Consider the following 19,159-nt stretch of genomic DNA (forward strand, 5'->3'; position numbering starts at 1 on the left):
CAATCGATTTTTAATTTTAGAGAAAAGCTTTTTATATATATGTAGTATGTATGTGTCATCAGATATCTACAAGTCAGAAGTCACTTTTATATTTGACATGTTAATTTCATTTTATAATGACTATAGTATTGTGCGCTTTAATTGTTTATAATTTTAATTTTGAAAATACTAAATTATGTTATTTTCTTATTTAATTGAATTATTAATGCCAGAAATGATTCCATTTTATTTACTCTACTTGCATTGAATTTTATAGTGGTTTTAAATATTTCGTCTTTTACAAGCCATTCAATTATTTGTTTTCAAATGTTTTCTTCTATTTTGTGTTCAAAAGTAAAAGTTCCTGAATATTTTAAATAAAATATGCACATACATACTTTATTTATAATTATTATTTACTCAAAATATAAAAAAAAGTGTACAACCTCAGATGTTTACCCGCCAGATGTTTATTCGGCAACGAAAGTGAAGCCATTAAATTATTTCCACTTTAGACAATCTACGATAAATTAAATCAAAGAACTAGAGTTTATGTAAGCCATAAGACATGATGGCCCATCAATTTATGTAAATTCCTTCTTGCCTAGGTAGGCTCTAGGCTTTTATTAATTTGTCGTTCACTGCCAGCTACTCGCATTGTTTATTGTTTCCATTACTGCGAGAGCGTTCCGCCCAATTCTGCCAATATTCTGCGGCAAAGCAGCCACTTACTGGCCCGACATTTGATTACAGCTCGTTTGTATAAATTAAACTTGAACAATAATTTTGGTCCACCAAACTACAGACAGACAAGCCCACAAAACCTGCCAGCCACAGCCAGTTTTATTGACAGTCTCGGCTTCTGTTGACCAGCCAGGCAAGTGTCGGCCAATTAAATGCGTGGCGAAGTTCATTGAACAGTTTTTCAGATTGCAGAGCCCGAAACAGAAACAAAATCAGCATCAGAACCAGAACCAGAACCGTAGGCAGAGCCAGAGTCTCGGGTAAGACCGTAGAAAGGCGGTCAACAAAGAATTCGCATGAAAAGTTCGCACCATTAATTCAATGACAGACGAGACGCGACGCGACGTCGATATAATTTTAATGGTTGGGCCAAATAAAGGGGCGATATAATAAACAGAAATCAGCGCAAAAGTCAACCGAGGGTCAAATCAATATAACTGTTTTATTAATAGCCAGAAGGCATGTTTTATATTACTGTGAAATCGCTTATGTTTTCTAGATAATTAATCATGATTTATGTTTTAGTAACATTATCAAAAATGAGGATTACTTCGTACAATTGAAATTTATTTTCACTTATTTATAGCCTTTCGACTTGGAGTATACTATATTTTTAGTTTCTAGCTTTGAACAAATTTCAGAGAAGAATTCGATTCAAACTAAATGTAAGCCATCGCTGACAAATGTTACAGAAAACAATATAACATTTATTTCAATGTACTATATAGAAATATTATATGATTTTTAGTTTGTTTGTTTTAGCTATTTTTGAAATACATTTAAGAAATGTAAATAAAGTTAACTACTTAAATCAACAGACTAAGTATTTCAATACTTATATTCTTTCGTTTTTTCTTTCTTTATTTCTCAAAGTTTTTAAAATTTGAAAACATCTTCGAACAATTTGGTATTAACTTAGTAGTTTTGCAGTTAATTTTAATTTATTATTTTTATGATTGAGTTCAAATAATGTTTAAATTAAGTATTTCAAGCAAGCGGAATACATATCAGGGACTTATCTTAGGGGGATCTTATGAGCTAAGGTCTTGACTCAAGAATCTGTTTTTTATAAATGCAGAAAATTTGATCAAAAAGAGCATCAAAATTTAATCAACTAAAAAGAAGTTCGTATTAATATGTTTCTTTTTTTTTGTTGAATAAATGATGAATGACATTCGATTTAAAATATAAGACACAATATTCTTATTTTAAGGTTGAAAAGGCATTTTTTAATTTATTATAAATTTGCTTTTAGAATTAGCCAAAAGGAAAATTGGGCTAACTTTATATTTGTGAGGAAATTAATTGCGTGTTTAACATTTTAGTATACACTATCAAATATGTACTGTAAAGAAAATATTTTATATTTACTTTTCTACGATCTGGAATCTGTTTCATAGATAGAGAAAATATAGTTAGGTTTACTTATTTGTGAAGCAGATAGTCACACTTTTTGCTCAAAAATGAATAAATAGAAGGCTTTATTTGTATCTTTTTTAAAAATAATTTTGTTAGGAAAAGAGCATTTTTTTTCATTTATTATAAACGAAACTACAATTCTATAAACAAATATTAGCTTCAACGTTTTCTGCACAAATGGAAGAAAAATCTGCATTAATATGTTACTGTAGTAATAATTACTAATTAATATTTATTTAATAGGCATTCGAGTATTGAGATAATGGTTGAAAGATTTCCAGAAACACCTGTTGAGATCCTCATACGTGTGTTACACACTTTGTAGTTTCTCTTTTGAAACTGACGTGGTCATACGTTGTGTAATGAAATTGATAAAGCCCTCATAGTTTTAGTGCTCAGCTGACAGTTTGTTGTTGTCGTTAATGTATCTTTAATTCTTTCTTATCATTTGCGTGTTACTTGAGAATCGATATGTGAACGTATTTCGCATTTCGTAGATAGTGGCGATTCGCAGTCATATGCCAAATGGCCAAGGTGAAGGCGTACGTTCAAGTGAACCTAGGACACTGGTCCGAACTGTATTTTAGACGATTTGTTTACTGAGCATGATTTGTATTTATTAATATAAACACAACTCATTGAAGTGACGCCAAAAACTGAACAGTTAGCAAGCACTGAGAAAACATTTAGCCCCCAATATATTCGTATATACTTCTTCACAATACCCTCTGAAGGGCCAATCCGTGTTCAAATAAACATTAATGTTCAGTCATTCTCAATTGTTATTTTTATTGTTATTTTTGTGTAAATCACTAATTGTTTCAATGTATGCATACTTTATTTATGAACTTTTTTTTAGATACTTATATAATTCTTTCATGGTGAAAAAAATGAAAATAACTGCGCAATAACTTCGCTCAAATATTACACCTAACATTTTAATTGAATGTGAAATGTAATGGAGAATTTTTTGAAATTATGTGCATGTATAATACATAAATAATTTAATGCCATGTTATTAAGTCTGGCTGATAAAAATGTATATAAAAGCAACTTGTACTTTGACCAAAAAAGGTCTATTGCACCTAAGCCTTTTATCAAACGCTCAATAAAAATACCTTCATTATTTAACCATCAATTGGAAAAATTGCTCAGATATTGTAATGGTCGCCTGCATTAAAATTAAATTAATGTTACTTTTATCGCAGCTCGGTGCTACAAAATTAGCACTTGCGATAAAAAGGGCTAATATTTGTCCCAAAGCTTCAGGCCCCTATCAGCTGTATTACTCTGAAAGCTTTAGTTAGTACAACTCTGGGTTTTGGTTGGAATGTAAAGTGCATCTAACTTTACGCACTTCAGTAGTTCCCTGGAATTAGGTGTTATAAAAGGGCTGATCTTGCTAAAACCGACCTCTTTTGTTCATTAACTTTTGGATGGCCAAGTTCTACCAAGTAGCCACGTCCGTCAGCTACGCCTAACACATGTTTTGGGTGTTATTCACTGGCCCAAAAGGAAAACGGCGTGACACTCTCGAACCCAAAGATTTTGTCCACGTTAACCTGGACCTTCTTTGAGTGTAAATCCGTGCGGCTGGAGACGATTTGAAGACCCCCCAACTGCCTATTAAGGGTGCTGCCAAGTAATCGGTGGGCATCCGTCACTAGATTTGCGACTAATACCTTGTCGCTGCTGTATTGGGTGCAGCCGAATCAAATAACTTCGACATAAGGGTTATTTCCCGGCGGAATTCAAACCGCAGTCTTTGTCTACACTTGGACGAAACATTTGGTTCCAATCGGCAAAGTGAATTGCCGTATGCTACAAGTCCGTCTTCCACAAAGGAGCTTGCGAACATGCGGGATATATCTTTTTGCTCTGAGTGTCGAAACGTCATTAGCCCAACCTGACCACCGCCGACGTCCCTCTGCCGTAGAAACCATTGCCGCCACCACCACCTCAGCGTTAACTACATAAAACGTGCTACTGCTCACAAAAAGAGCCTATATAGTGTCTAAGTTTGAAAATCACAGTTTAAAAATTGAAGAGAGTGTGTGTACAGTGCATAGAAAGGGAAATGCCTTAACACCCAATATCGGGCATATACTTATATGTACCAATGGGTACAGTTTTTTTTTGCAGACATGTGCATTTAAGTCTGTGTAATTTTTTTGCTATTGTTTTTTTCGTGCCCAAGATCAGTGCATAAAAGCTTAAACCGAAATAAAAGGCATGTGTACAAATATATATCATAAAAGCAAAAGAAAATGAAACCGAAAAAATATGCCTCGAGATAAATAATCAACCTAAAATTAACCCATCCATATAATAACACACCAAATAAATATGCATTTGCATATAAATGTAGGTGCATTGAATTAATCTGTACATAAAACAACGACAACACCTCGCTGGAGGGCCCTTCATCGCTGGAGTCTGTACGTAAGTCTGTATTTATCATTGCTATTGCTTTTGTTTCTTATCTCGTTTGTAAGCCGAAGTTAAATTGATATAATGTGATACATACATACATATCAATTTTAGTAATTTTTTACTTTCGTCTTATACTAACTTTTTCTCTTATACTAATATGCCTTTGAGAGAACATATGACAATAACTTAAAATGCGGAGGTCAATGAACCCGCAAAGAATGCGCTGATCTGCAGCACTGACCTGCCTCACTATCACTCATGTGAGCTTTTAGTTTAGTTTTGTTTTTTTTTTTTCATTTAATTGCCATTAAATAAACTGCTGCTGATTTGGGTAGCTAAATTTTGAATCGACGTTACTTTAATGCATAAAGAATAACATGAAAATAAATAACATTAAGCGTATATGCACACACACTTTCTGATTTCACCATTAATTTCTTCTTTTGTTTGATACTAAAATATTAAACTAATTTACTTTTAATTATATGCTAGTTAATAATATAAATAACTACTTGTTTTTAATTTTGTATACTTATACTGAACAAGTTTTCTTCCATGAACTTATAAACGACTATTATGTTTGCACTTTCATTTGAACTATCATGCTACTAGAAATATAATTTCTCGCAAATGTTTATCTTTATAATAACTCATGCCTATTATTAAATTCTGTTTAAAATGACTTGATAAAGTTTTATTTTTTCTGGTGACATGGGGACATACAAGTAGCTAGAACATTTACTATAGGGGAACTCCATAAACAATACTCGCATTGGAGCTTCATGGTTGGGTGGGTATAGATCGCGAGCATCGACTTCCATCTCAAGATCTCGCAAACTAGCTAGACATATATTCTGATGCAAGAAGCCATCACCGTCAGTTTTCCTCTCCCGTTTAATTGGCCTTTGATTTGTTTTAGTTTGTTTTACTTTGTTGGAAGTAGGCCTTCCAAAATTTAATTTCAGCAGGGACTCTATAATAATTTAATTTATGTACTTAGAGTCTTCAGGACACAGCAAACCCACCCCACCCCGAAAGAGCTAGGGTATCAAAGGGTCCCGACCTCCGCTGTGACACCGTCGGCTCACGCTATCTGTTTTTTTTTACATCTAGCTAGGATACCTCAATGTAGATTCAATTTACATAACCTGTTGGCGCTCTATGGGGAGCCCAGGCGACCCGATAAGTTTTATATCAATGATATAATATATATAGTATATTACATAAATTTTTGGCGCCCAACGTGGGGTAAAAACTAGATAGCGTTTTACAATATAGTTAATGGAACGTTAAAGTATTGTTTTTGAGCAAGTATTTTGTTTTCATTTTGATAAAATGTATAACTTCAGAACGAGATCCTAGTATTAAATGTTTTTATCAAAACAATTTAAAACTTAAATATGCATTTGATTAGAATAAATTGAATCAAAATAATGCAGTTTATGAAAATCGAACACAGTTTAATAAACAATTTATATTAACTTTTAACTTTAACAATTTATATTAACTTTAATCGATTAAAACAAAATTGACCAAAAATGAATAAAAATTGAATTTCAATATAATTTCATTATACATGAAAATTAAGAATGCTGTTTTAAATTTAAAAAGATTAAAGAATAAGCGTAGAAAAGTTTAATATTAAGTAAAGAAAAATTTAACATAAAATCAACTTTATTTTATTTAAGAGACGTTTTTAATATTGAAGAAATTAACGAGAATAAACACACAAAATTAAACAATTTAACACTGCACAAAAATTTAAATGCATGTATAAGCTTTAAAAAAATTATAAAAATTATAATAAAAATGTATGAAATTTAATACAAATTTTTTTATATTTTTTTTTAATATTAATTAAGTGCACAGAAACAATAGTAGCAATAATTTAATACAATTAAAGCCAGATGGAAAATAGTTCTAATACATTTAAAACACGTTTGAATTAAATGTGTTTGTAAGTAGAATAAAGTTTTGCGATGAGGAATGAAGTAAATATTCATATCAAGATGATGGTTGTAGCTTTTCCAATATTTAGTTTTTTACAAAAAAGTTCTCTTAGTAAAAAATAACATTATTATATCGTTCTTTTCAGGGACAATGCAATTCTAAGCAAATAAAATATCTGATGACACATTATACTAAGAATGTAATTTTCCATGTGAATTTAAATGCAAATATTTTTGCAGAGAATCTAAGATAACAATATTATCATACATAGTATATGCTAGTAGCATGCGTTGTACTAAATTGCATGTTGTTGTTGGTAATGGTTGTCTGGCAAAGCGATTTCTATTCATAGTGCTGGGGGGCCTTCCCAGAGCTCTCACGATTGCGGTGTTTCTGCGACCCTCAATTTCATTTTTTATCTAATTGTACAAATGAACTTCATACCGTGTATGATAAAAAAGAACGAGTTGATAAAAATTTCAGCAATTACGATAAACAGTATTAATAAACAAACAAAAAAAAGTATCTTGTATTGTATAATCATGTGAACATTGGCTATCATATAAATATATATGTATACATATGCACGTCTAATGTGTGTGGTTGGCGCCTATTAGTGGGTCTCTGGCGTTAATTACAGAGCGTTGAAAAATAGTTGAAGAGAAACTGAAGCCAATGCGCTAATGAATCTGCTCTTTAAACTCTTTGCAAATTAAAAAAATGAACAAACCCCAAGCTTGTTGTTAGTTTTGTGTGTTATGTGCACATTTGTTTCGTGGTAAAAAAAAGGTGGCCTGATCGTTGTCGTCACACAACAGCAATAACCGCAACAAAACAAATTACTCACCTGTTTAGTTACTTGGATAATACTACATACTATATATACATTTGTTATTTCGCTGACTCAGTTCGAAATCGGCCGAATAAGGCATGTTTTCCAATCATGAATGACGTTGGCGATCATCATGCGCGTAATTTTAGCGAGATGATCATAAAAACAGATACACAGTCTGCCACGACAGTAAACCTACAGATATAGTACACGTATAACGATAAATACATAGAGGTATATACAGTTCGACGCCTCATTTGGCGAATTTCTAATGAAAAATTCAACGGGGTGCCGGTGCCAGTTCTCTGTAATTTATGTGTGGGTTTCATTGTTTTGGTGCTGTTGTTGTTGTTGTTTTTTTCAAATGTTGTTTTACACAGACTTTTAGCAAGTCATGTGCATATCTAATTTGCCTTGCCAACAAATCACGCCACCTTATATTTTTGAGTTTTCAGCTGCGACACAAATGCAATTAAATCCAACACTGCGTATGCGTGATTTTTCGTTTATTTTCTTTTCGCCAGGCCAAAAATAAAAGTTAATTCGATATGTTCGGCAAAGTGTGCCGCACACGTTTCAGTCTTTTGACTTTTAAAATCAATTCGATGGCGAATAGAATACTCTCTCGGCAGGGACCGTTCTGAACACATATTAGGTGTCCTACATTTTTGTAGGTTAGAGTATTTTTGTGCTGAACAATGTTTAGTAGGCGTTCAGATCGCGTGTCTCTGGCAATAGCGTGTGCCATCAACGATTCCAAGTTTTTTAAAATATTTTTTTATAAATATTATGAACTATTGAGTACATTTTGTTGTTGATTGGCTTGTGTTATTGATTACTTGGCTTAAAAATCAATTTATAAATACGCAATGAATGACTGTTTTTTATTTTATGCAACACATTTATTTTAGTGTTTTGATTTTAGTTGGCCAAAGTTTGCCTTTTTTCGATTTATCCTTAGCACTTTCGACCAAACCAACGGGATCTTCAATTGCTTCAATTCTGAGAGACTTCGCCGGTCTGCTTAAAGTCATTTGCCGAGCTTTATTCACTGAAAAAGCCCATGAGAATACTAGAAGTCGATCAACAGCTAATGAGCAGCAGAATAAAGAATATATATATTTGGATGAATCGGAATGGCAAGCAATCGTAATGTCAACACTTTGGACTTTTCTATATCTCCAGCAGCAACTTAGAAACCAAGCAGGAGCTCGTAAACGCATTCAAAATCTTCACATAGGTAGATTACAACTAATTTAATATAAAGAAAACTATATTTTTTTGTTGCAATATTTGCTAATTAAATAAAACTTCAATTATTTATATTAATAATGGATAAATATTGGATTCACCTTCAATCAATTCCTTTTTATTTCAAAAAAAACTCGTTTGTTTCGTAGCCCCAATATGGTGTCTCACAGAGCCTAGAAGGTATTCGCATACATTCCTGACTAATCCGAACTAGGAAAGACAAACAAACTTGATATGCACTTTCTGTTAGGTTCGCATAATTTGTAATAGCAAACTTTTAAATATTTGTTTGTGGCAATACCTTATATTTCTATTCATTATTAAAGATACTTTTAAATAGAGATTAAAGTCGATTATAGTACAGCATTTAAAGAAAATTGATGGCTTTATTCGCTTTTTTTCCATAAGTCTTTCATCTGTTAGTTAAATGAAAGAAAACTTGCACTTATTGTTGTTAGCATGCAAATAATTAACATTACATTTATTTTCTTTATCTAATGGTGGATTTACCAAAACTATTTCCTCATTACATTTATGCAGAAACATCGCTTGCTACTTAAATATGTAATTCAAGGAACTTCCACAATATTCCACAATTACCTTGAATCGAGAAACATTCGATTTTGTTCTCGTAATACAAGTCAATGATGGATCATATTTCCAGAGTCGTAACTAGCTTGGCATTTTCCAACATTATTGCCAACCATTTATCAACGAAATCTCAGCATACTTGTACATAAATATATGTATATATGTGTGTGTGTGTGTGTATGTATCTGTGTGTATACATATTGTATACCTTTACATCGTGCAATGTAAGCATCAGAGATGTTGTTATTGTTGTTCCTTTTGCAGTAGGCAGTTATGAAATTGCAAAATACCATACTTGTTAACAAACAAATGCATCACATATTGCACACACAGACGCACACAAACACACACACAAACACACACACACACGTGTATAAGCACAGTGGCAAGTTATTTGTTTGTCTGTTTGTTGCTGTTACACTTTTTTGGCTTCATCTCTGAAAGTTGTTTACAGCTCCGACTGCTTGTGTGTATGTGTCTGTGTGTGTGTTAGTGGCTTTAATTAAAACCAGTTTTTATGCAGCCGGCAACACAAAATAAAACTACCTACAACCTATATTTGTACAAAAGTAATTAAAGCAAAAAGGTATGTTAAATAAAAATCAAACCTTCATTTAAAGCCCAAAAGGGTCTGTAAAATAAAATTCAAAACTTACACTCTGAGATAAAACTAAGTACTTCGAAAGGTTGGAAAAAATTGCAAATATTTCTTATTTTAAAAGGTATATAGCATAATTTGGTAAACATTAGAAAAACATTTTATTTTGAATTAAAAAAATGCTTTAAAGAGTGTGAAAAGAAATTGTTTCTTAGCTTTGAGAGAGTTGTTTACGTACAGCATTTTATTTTTTAATAATTATGATAGACTTAGGACAAAAAGTTTTAAATGATTGAGGAAATAGTGATCAGGAACAAACATTTTTGCTTTGCGCTAGGCTGGATTTCCAGTTCTTTTTAAGGTATATCCAAATATATGATGTTAAAGAATAGCACTCTAAAGACGTGTCAGCCAGATTTCTACCCTTTTTCTCGCTTCAGAATTTGAAATAAAATATACTTTCTTGTGCCAATCCAACCTATTACAGCTATTACAGTAATAAAGTTTACCGATTTTAATGCAATTTCAGTTTATGGTACGGCATTATAAATATCTAATTTTCTTAAGATATATTTGAGAAACAAGAATGTGTTTTAAACTAAGATTAATTTCTGCAGCGATAATGCCTATGACAGCTATACGATATAGTACATGAATATTGATACAACTTCATATATACTTGTAGTTCCATGAAGAACTACAAAATCTGATTAAAAATATAGTACCTGTGGCTGTTAAAAAAATAATCAGTTCATACACATAATCTTCATCTTCATACTTATTTTGGTGTTCGTAGCTCTTCTGGTTCAAAAGTTCTCGATGTTCATACAGTCGAACAGACGAACAAACAGACGCACATCATATTATCGAAATAGGGCCCGAAAGCCATGTAAATTCATCACTAAGTTTAATTTACTTTACTTTAAAAAATATTTGTGTGTATAGTTATTATTTAATGGCTATTCTTTTTTGGGAGTGTAGCCAATTGAAAGTGAGGCAAGGTCTGAAGAGATCCTCTGAGCACGTGCACATATTCCGAATAAGATAATTAGCCAAGTTAATTACTAAAAGTCTGCGACTTGGACTTGGAGTTGGACTTGACTGTGCTGTGCTGTGTCAGTTTTTATGATGCTGTCATACGCGTCTCGTAAACTTGTTTAATTTCAATTTTAAAATTCATGAAAAATACCGACACGAAGCAAGTCCGCTGGCGGTTTCCTGCAGAGTTCGATTCGATTTTTGTTGCAGCAGAATTTTTGTGGCATAGAGCTTCATTTGTATGCAGGTGGCGAGTTGAAGATGCCACAAACAGTGGCCAGAGATGGTCAGAGGCGGCACGTCTGATTGCTGTTGACAATTTTTCAGTGGAAGTGCAATTAGTTAGTCGGACTGGCGGAAGGAGATTTGGCTAATCACAATTGGCCAGAATTGAGTTTGGGGTTGTGGCAATAAAGACAACGACATCGACTAATTGCATTCATGGGCAGCAAACACTTCATTTCGCTGCACGCGTTCTGTTTTGTTGGGTTCGTTTTATAAATAACGAACGGAAGAGCATGAAATATTGGCAGATTTCTTGCTGACCCATTTCTGTCCCACTAACTGGCTCTACCTACTTCTATAAATGCAATCGGCAATCGACTGTGCGCTGCTGGCAAGAAAGCAATTTATTTGTCATCTATTTTTGTACTGTAAAAGTTGCAATTTATTGGACAAGTTAATATATCTAGTGCCATATATAAATGACCAGTTTATTGACAATTGATATGAACAATAACCAGGCACTTAGCCTGGACTTATAGACCCAGCAGCGCGTCTGCTTAACCTTTGCCTCGAACTCATGACCCAGCATTTACTTTTTCGTGCTGGTCCGAGCTTATTTTGTCTTGACATTCACCGCGTTTTAGTGTTTTGTTTAAGCGCTTCTTGAAGGTGATGTTTGTTTTTGCAATATTTAATTTATTCATACTGTGGCCTAAAGTTTAAAGTCAGACATCGTTATGAGCTCGCGAGTTTTCAACCGTGCATGTGAAAGCTATTAATTATGCATATCGATAACTTGGGCAACTTTTTCTAAATGCCAACTACATTCCACAGATGGATATTCAGCTAAAAAGCTGATATAAAAATTTAATATGGCGTATAATTATTTTTCGGGACCTCTTAGCCGACATCTGAAACTAATGAGCTGACCGCAGGGCATGTGGTGTTAATACACTAGTGATATCGATAAAGCAAGTCGGCTTTTAAATGTCAGCTAAATTCGAAAAACTCAAAGTTCAACAAGTATTTAACGTTAAAATTAAATTAGAATTGCGTTTCTGGACCTTTAAGATGGCATGTGAAAGTAATAACACGCTGATCCATAACTAAAGCAACTTTTTTAAAGCATGTTCAACAAAAGAGCTCGGACAGTTGAATTAATTAAATAAAAATATCGATAACTTAAGAAAGCTTTTCTAAATGTCGATATAAAAATGGAGAGTTCACTTCAGGGCTTAAAATTTGTATTGAAGATGTATGCGATATATTCTTATAATAAAATAAGAATAACCTTTTTTTATGAAAGAAGATCTGAAGAATACATTTTTTGAAGAGAAGTCTACATTCAGTTGGAAGTCTTTTGTCAGCATTTCTGTGCATGCTTCAAACTGCGGGTATATTAGCAACAGCAACAAGTACGTCACCATTTTAAAAACAAAGCCAGCAAGCTTAACTCTTAAACAGGGTATTTAACCAAAAAAATAAACAAAACGGATTAATCGCTTTGAATGAACTTTGAACCTGTTACATACAATTGCACAAATCTAATATGCTCTCTGTGCGAGTATCCCTCGGGTATAGTGTATAAAAACCACTTGTTGTGGTTCTGTTGCTATTTCGTTCTCCGCTACCGCTAAGTCGACTTCACCGTCACTCTCTTGGTGCTCCAGCATAAGCCGGCCGGTATAAAAGGCACAAAAAGAAACGGAACACAAAGAGTGGCCGTCAAAAGAGATTGCTAAGAAGAGCGGTGCATGGTGGAGAGGGAGAGCGACAGAGCGATGGTCCAGCGGTGCAGCGAAAAGTAAAAGGCAACAACGTCAGCATAAAGCATACTCGCATGACGTATAGCCAGCAGATCCAGAGACGGCGGAGGGGACGCGTAACACTGAGAGAAATAACACGACAAGAGCAGCATAGTTACCGAAGACGAGTAAATTGTTTGATAAAAGTGTGTAAGTATGTTCGATCTAAAAACTTCAAAAAACCAAAACTTCTGTTATGCAACTCACTTATGTATATGATTTCAGTTATCAGCAAATACTTATAGTAAAGCTACTCGAATAAGTGAATTGTTCATATCTTTACTTTTTGCTGTAGCTAGAAATTTGTTTAAAAAGTGATTTTACTGTTTTCCAGTTTTTTTTTTTTTTTTTTGCATTATTTGAAAACTAGTTTTGTTGAATGCCAAATATTAAGATCCATTTAAGGTTTAAATCGATATATTTTTGAGAGTGCAAATAGCTAGCAGTAAGAAAAATTAGTCGATTTCGTGTGTTATCAGAACTGTTTTGTATTCAATTGTTGTTTTAATCTTTTCAGACACTTTTTAAAACAAATAATTTTTAAGCTTTAAAGAGAATGTAGGGAAGTGAAAGATCAGCTAAAAATGTTGTAGAACACAGTCCTATATATAATGTACAGAAATGCTATTGAATTTCATAAGAATTAATTATTATTATTAATTAATAAATTAATTAATATTCAAAAATGTTGGACTGTTGTAAAATTTATGATATTGTTTCTAGATTAAGATCTTAAAGATGAAATACAAATTTTACCCTTTCTGAGTGATAATGAAAACAATTTTTTAACCTTTAAAGAGAATGTAGGGAATTGAAAGATGAGATATAGATATGAACAATGAAGAATACTTTCGTAAATATGTATTTTCATTTATTTACAGAGTTGCTACTTAAATGTCACTAGAATTACTTATGCGTGCGCTTAATATGCCAACATTTGAGTTATATAAAGATGAAAAGAGAGTGGATATTTTTCTTAAAATGTACCAATAATAGATCTCAAATGTTATCCAGAAATGTGTGTGAATTTTGAAAAAGAAGATGCTATTTTCACTGATACTCTATAATGGCTGTTCTTAACATATGAAGTAGGGCTTTTGAAATCTTCAAGATTTAAAGATGAGTTCGCACATTTTGCTTTTGAGTTAAGAAGACGAAGAAGAAGAAGAGCTGAGAAATACGATATGGTTTTTCTTTAACTGCATGTAGATGCCGCCAATGCCAGACGAATCGGCTGTTCGGTTGTTGGCTTCGCATAAATAAAACCCGACTCCGAGCCTGTGTCCAGAGCAGACCAGACATGCCCAGTAAAACAGGGAGTTGGCAGAAATGCGAGAATTAAAGTCAATAAACATCACACATTGCAATTTGCCGTCGGCCCCAACTATTTTTAGCGCTAAGCCAGTCGGCGGAGCAACGCGAAGCCGCTAAATTAGAAAACTAAGTAATGCCCATGAGCCATGAGTGGCAACATTTTTACAAATTCTACAGACACTTAAGTATATACGCGTATACGTCTCTATACTCACATATATCCAGTGGTGAGCCAATTTTGCCCGAGACATTCAAAAACTTGAAATCCATGTTCAAGAACGAATTGCCAATGCTGCCAATACCGCTGCCACTGGCGCTGCTACTACCAATGGCCTGAATGCTGTTGGCCGCTGCCGGCCCCAAGTTCTTCAGCTTGCCAAGTGGTGGCCCCAAGGTGGTGGCTTTCAGTTTCTCCAGCAATGTGGAGCCATTGAAGGTTTGCATTATCGAACCGGGATTGCTGTTCGCGGCGTTGAAGGCGGCGGCATTGCAGAACTTGCTGATGCTCAGGATGCAGGTGATGAAGAGCAGGTGGAACGAGGAGGTGAAGCTGAAGCTGATCAGCTGTTGCACGCGACTCTGGTAATTGCTGCAGTTTCCAAAGAAGAAGCTCACTTTGGTTGGCTCACTGGATGTTGTTGCTGCTGCTGCTGCTGCTACTGTTGTTGTTGTTGGTGTTGTGGTGGTGTTAAGGTTATCCTCTACTTGTTGTTGTTGTTCTTCTTCTTCTTCTACTTGATCGGTTGTGACATAAGCGGCTGTTTGACACGGCGCTAGTTGCAGGCAGACTGTTGCCATTTTTTGTGGGCCGCACTTTTTTTTCAATAAATACTATTATTGCTATTATATTACAATTATAATTATTTTGTGGCACCCTTTACTGCTGCAATCGAAAGAGGTTTGCACTTTCAAAACACTTTCCAGACCAAATGTTCACTTTATTTATTAAATAATACACAGCTCGGCGCCTTGGCATCAGCTGTTTTTTTCCCCCCATATAATTGACAACGACAATAATAAAAAAAAAAAAAACTAGAAAGACTCGGCGTTTGCCAAGAAAAAAATTGAAAAAAAACTCGCCATTAACGAAAAAAACGTACGACAGATGCGAAAATATTCGGCAATGTATCGAATTTTTGAGAGAGGAAGAGAGATAAAGAGCAACGCATGATAAACGTGCGAAAGAAGTGCGCAAGCAAGAAAAAAAAACATGTAGAATTACATTTTTCACCGAATAACGAAACATAAATGCCCTAACTAAGATAAAACGATGATTAATAAACCGCTCCTCAATAGGAACTTGTATTGATTTTAGATAATATTGGGCCGTTTGTCTTATTTTATTTAGAACCTGTAGATTATTTTGAAGAATAGACCAACAGTGTCAGTTTTCTATTCATAAAGCAATATTTAGCCAAACAGGAAAATATGATTTGCATGTTGATTTCTTTGTATAATCTGTCATATATTCAATTTTCATTATTTGTTTAGGAAATTTATTTAACTGTTCCTACACCCATCTTATATAGAGTGTGAAGCACCCCATTTGGTGGAGAGTATTAAAAAGCGTTAAGCAATGTTGCAGAAAACATAAAAATGAGCAACTGTAGGAAGAAAAAACCGAAAGACAGCATAAAAGAACACATGGACGGTCGGTCGGTCGGTCAGGGGCAGCGGGCCGAGCACTAATGGCCAACTCGAACGAGACCAGCTATGTAGCCTCTAACAAGTGTTAACCACCGTGTGCTTGCAGTAAATTGCTTCCAAAGATGCCAAGCGGAACAGTTGCAGTATTTCGGATATTTAAACATATTTCTCTCTCCTTTTTTTGTTTTTTGCAATCCATCGAAATGAGTCATAAATGCCATACACCTTAGCGGATCAGAAACCCCCAATACCTGGGCATTTCATAGGAAGTGTGGGCGATAAGTGTTCTAGGGTTTCAATGAGTCAAAGAAAAGGGGGAAAATTCACTACACGTGCTGTGTCTTATTTGCCGATATCAGCAGTATCCATTACTCTACAGTTAGTCTACTATATGTGTTCACACACTTGTGTATACAGCTTTGACGCAACTTAGCTAAATATTTTCATACATTTTCAATTAACACTTTCGTTGGCTAACACTCGAAACGATTTTTTGTAATTTATTTTTTTGGTGGATTCGCTTTCAAACTTTTCCTATTTGCTTTTCTTTAGTTCATCTGCTATTTCGCGCATACAAATTTTTGTACATTCCGTAACCGATGCGACACACGTTAGATCGAGCTCTATAGAGAGGGCAACCGGTACCACAACTATGCGCAGCTCACGGCAATAAGCGACTAAAACACACGAAGTTGTTCGTACCAGGTTTTGCTCTGGGTTCGTGGCCGAGCCGGCAGCTTACAAAAAACCGACAGCCGACAGCGAACAGCCGACGAATCGACGAACCGACGAGCGCCACGCGCACACCTTAAGACCACTGCCGATCTAGCAAACGATCGAAAAAAAAGAGCGAGCACTATCTGCGTAATTGTGAAGCAGTTCCACAATCAAAATTCATCTGTAAGTGGGCTCGTCGACTGCCTTACAACGTGTCAGAGAAAATCTGAAAAGAGCGCTGGCCAGCAAGAGAGAGCGCGTGACATTGAAACTGTTTGAGCGCTAGATCTCTCTCTTAAATAAAATCAAAAATTCACTCTTACATAGTTATACACATATTCATTCTCTATGAACTATGCATGTGCTGATCTAATTACAGCAATCGACTTTTTTTTGGAGGTGTGTCCGCATTTCGTTTTTGATACACCAATTAAGCCTAAAAACTGGTAAGTGGTAAGGTCACATAACTTGTTGCCCCAGGTCGTAATTGCTAGAGCTTTACTGGTAAACAAGATCAACAGTGTCGTAAAATTCGAAGTGCTCTTTAATGAGCACGTGCCCTCTCGAACAGTTATAGTAGATGGTTGAATAAGTAAATGAAGCTAATTTCTTATGTTCTAAGCTTAACCCTACCATCAAAAAATTGGTGCTTAAACTAAAAGCCATAATAAATCCTTATATACATTCAAATATAAAAGCGATACAATATACAGACAATATTAAAAAAGAGTATTTCTGATTTAATAACTCAACCAATTTCGAAAATATTTGGGGAATTTAAAACATACTTGTACATACAATTTTAATTCCAAAGAAAATATTGTACGTACATAGCTTCCACATTTACTTTACAGAAAAAAAACCTGCAGTGACAAAACGCGTTTTCAAATTTCTAGTTTTAATTTGGAATTTTTGAAAGACAAAACAGTTTATTTGTAAAAATGAGGAATTTTTCGAAATTTCTAAACATTAGTAAGTTGAACAAATTTAATGTTAATTGTACATTTTTTTCAGATCAAGAAAAGGCTTATTAGTTTATCTCATTAACGAAAGCCTCTCAAGTTTTCTTGATTGATTTGAATAATTAAATATGAAAAATGTACTCAAAATTGTTGTATTATATTTTATGTATTATAGAACTTCATTCTAAAGAACGCATTTTGTTACATTTGAAAATTTTTATGAAAAGTCAATGTGTCGACGTAAGCTATTCAGATATATCGAAGCATCGATCGATAAATAAAATCAATGTTTATTTTGGACTTACTATACATATATTACTTCATTCAAGATTTAAAAGTATTGATAAACAAATAAAAAAACAATTATTTTCAAAGTTTAATAAAATAGGTGAATTTATGTAATTAATTGAAAAGCAAATAGTCGAGGCAAAAATATTGTGTCGAATCCAATAATTTCTCAATTTTTCAGATATATCGTAGCATCGATCTAATCTCTGGCAATGGTTGTTTTCGATAAATAAAATCAATGTTTATTTTGGACTTACTATATAATCACTTCATTCAAGATTTAAAAGTATTGATAAACAAAATGTATGTATTATTTTTAAATTATTAAAAAATTATTGAATTAATTTGGTCAACAATTATTTTCAAAGTTGAATAAAATCGATGAATTAATGTAATTAAATGAAAAGCAAATAGTCAAGCAAAAGATATTGTATCGAATCCAATAATTGCTCACTACAGACAGGCTTCACTAATTTTAGTGCTGTCACTAAATATTTAAACATGAATTTTGTTTTGTATTGGAAGTCTAAAGCGCACGCATTTTTTTCTTCTGCATTTATTTACAAATTATTTACAATTAAATTATGCAATAGACGTCCACTCCTATCGGCTAGAGACAGTTTTCGGCTTGTCTGCGCGGATCAGAGTTGAGTCGAACACAAAAGCGTACTGTACAAAATTTCCAGTCCATTAGCAAACCCAATTATTTGCATATTTTAGTCATTGACTTTTCTAATGCGATATGCAAATGCTTTGGCCCATTTGAAGACGGAAAGGTGTCTGAATTGTGGGCTTAAAATAGGCACCCAACACGTGTCGCATCGGAAATTGTTTTGTTGAGCGATTTAACTATAACTAGATTGAGGTAGTTGTGGAAACTAAGAGCATGTGTAAAGGTTATTTAAGTACATAAGATGTGTTTCAAAATGGTGAGGTACTAGCACTTTTTAACATGTTTTTGGCAGAGTAATATGATTTTGAGAGATTGGTTTCAGCAGAAAAGACACATATTTTCATTTTGATTTTAAAGTCAACTTCCTTTATGAATTTTTGCAGGTATTCGACTTCTTAGAAGTCAATAAAAGCGCTTTGGAGCGCAAAACAAACATTTTTTCCTTGTGATTGTTTCTAATAATTCAAGCAGTACCTTAGAAATATGAAGTATGTGCATTATATGCTTATGTCTCTATATATTGGCATGAACATTAAGATTTAAAAGTGTTGAAATTCAATTATATTTTCAAGCATGCTTCCGGGTAAGTATTCCGAATAACATTTTTTTAAAATAACATAAAGCAAATTTATTTTTAAAAGTTGAGCTTGTTAACAGGATGTGTGAAGTTTCTTTTGTTTTCGTTTTCTAGAT

At 33.7% G+C, this 19,159-nt stretch overlaps 1 protein-coding gene across 7 annotated transcripts in view; it reads right to left on the bottom strand.

The window, feature by feature from the left end:
- LOC115623431 (low-density lipoprotein receptor-like) overlaps positions 1 to 16,485 on the bottom strand; it is a 72,779-nt gene extending 56,294 nt beyond the window's left edge. For 6 of the 7 annotated variants that reach the window (XM_030517765.1, XM_030517772.1, XM_030517770.1 and 3 more), the window contains exons 1-2: positions 16,276 to 16,485; positions 14,395 to 15,062 (exon numbers count right to left, since the gene is read on the bottom strand). In XM_030517765.1, coding sequence (XP_030373625.1) covers positions 14,395 to 14,977 — 583 coding nt within the window. In that variant the 5' untranslated portion in view covers positions 14,978 to 15,062; positions 16,276 to 16,485. The remainder of the gene's footprint in view (positions 1 to 14,394; positions 15,063 to 16,275) is intronic. The other variant, XM_030517763.1, reaches the window with a different exon arrangement.
- Positions 16,486 to 19,159: the final 2,674 nt, after the last annotated feature.

This window comes from Scaptodrosophila lebanonensis, unplaced genomic scaffold (genome assembly GCF_003285725.1).
Source record: "Scaptodrosophila lebanonensis strain 11010-0011.00,11010-0021.00 unplaced genomic scaffold, SlebRS2 tig00000053-arrow-pilon, whole genome shotgun sequence".
Classification (NCBI taxonomy): domain Eukaryota; kingdom Metazoa; phylum Arthropoda; class Insecta; order Diptera; family Drosophilidae; genus Scaptodrosophila; species Scaptodrosophila lebanonensis.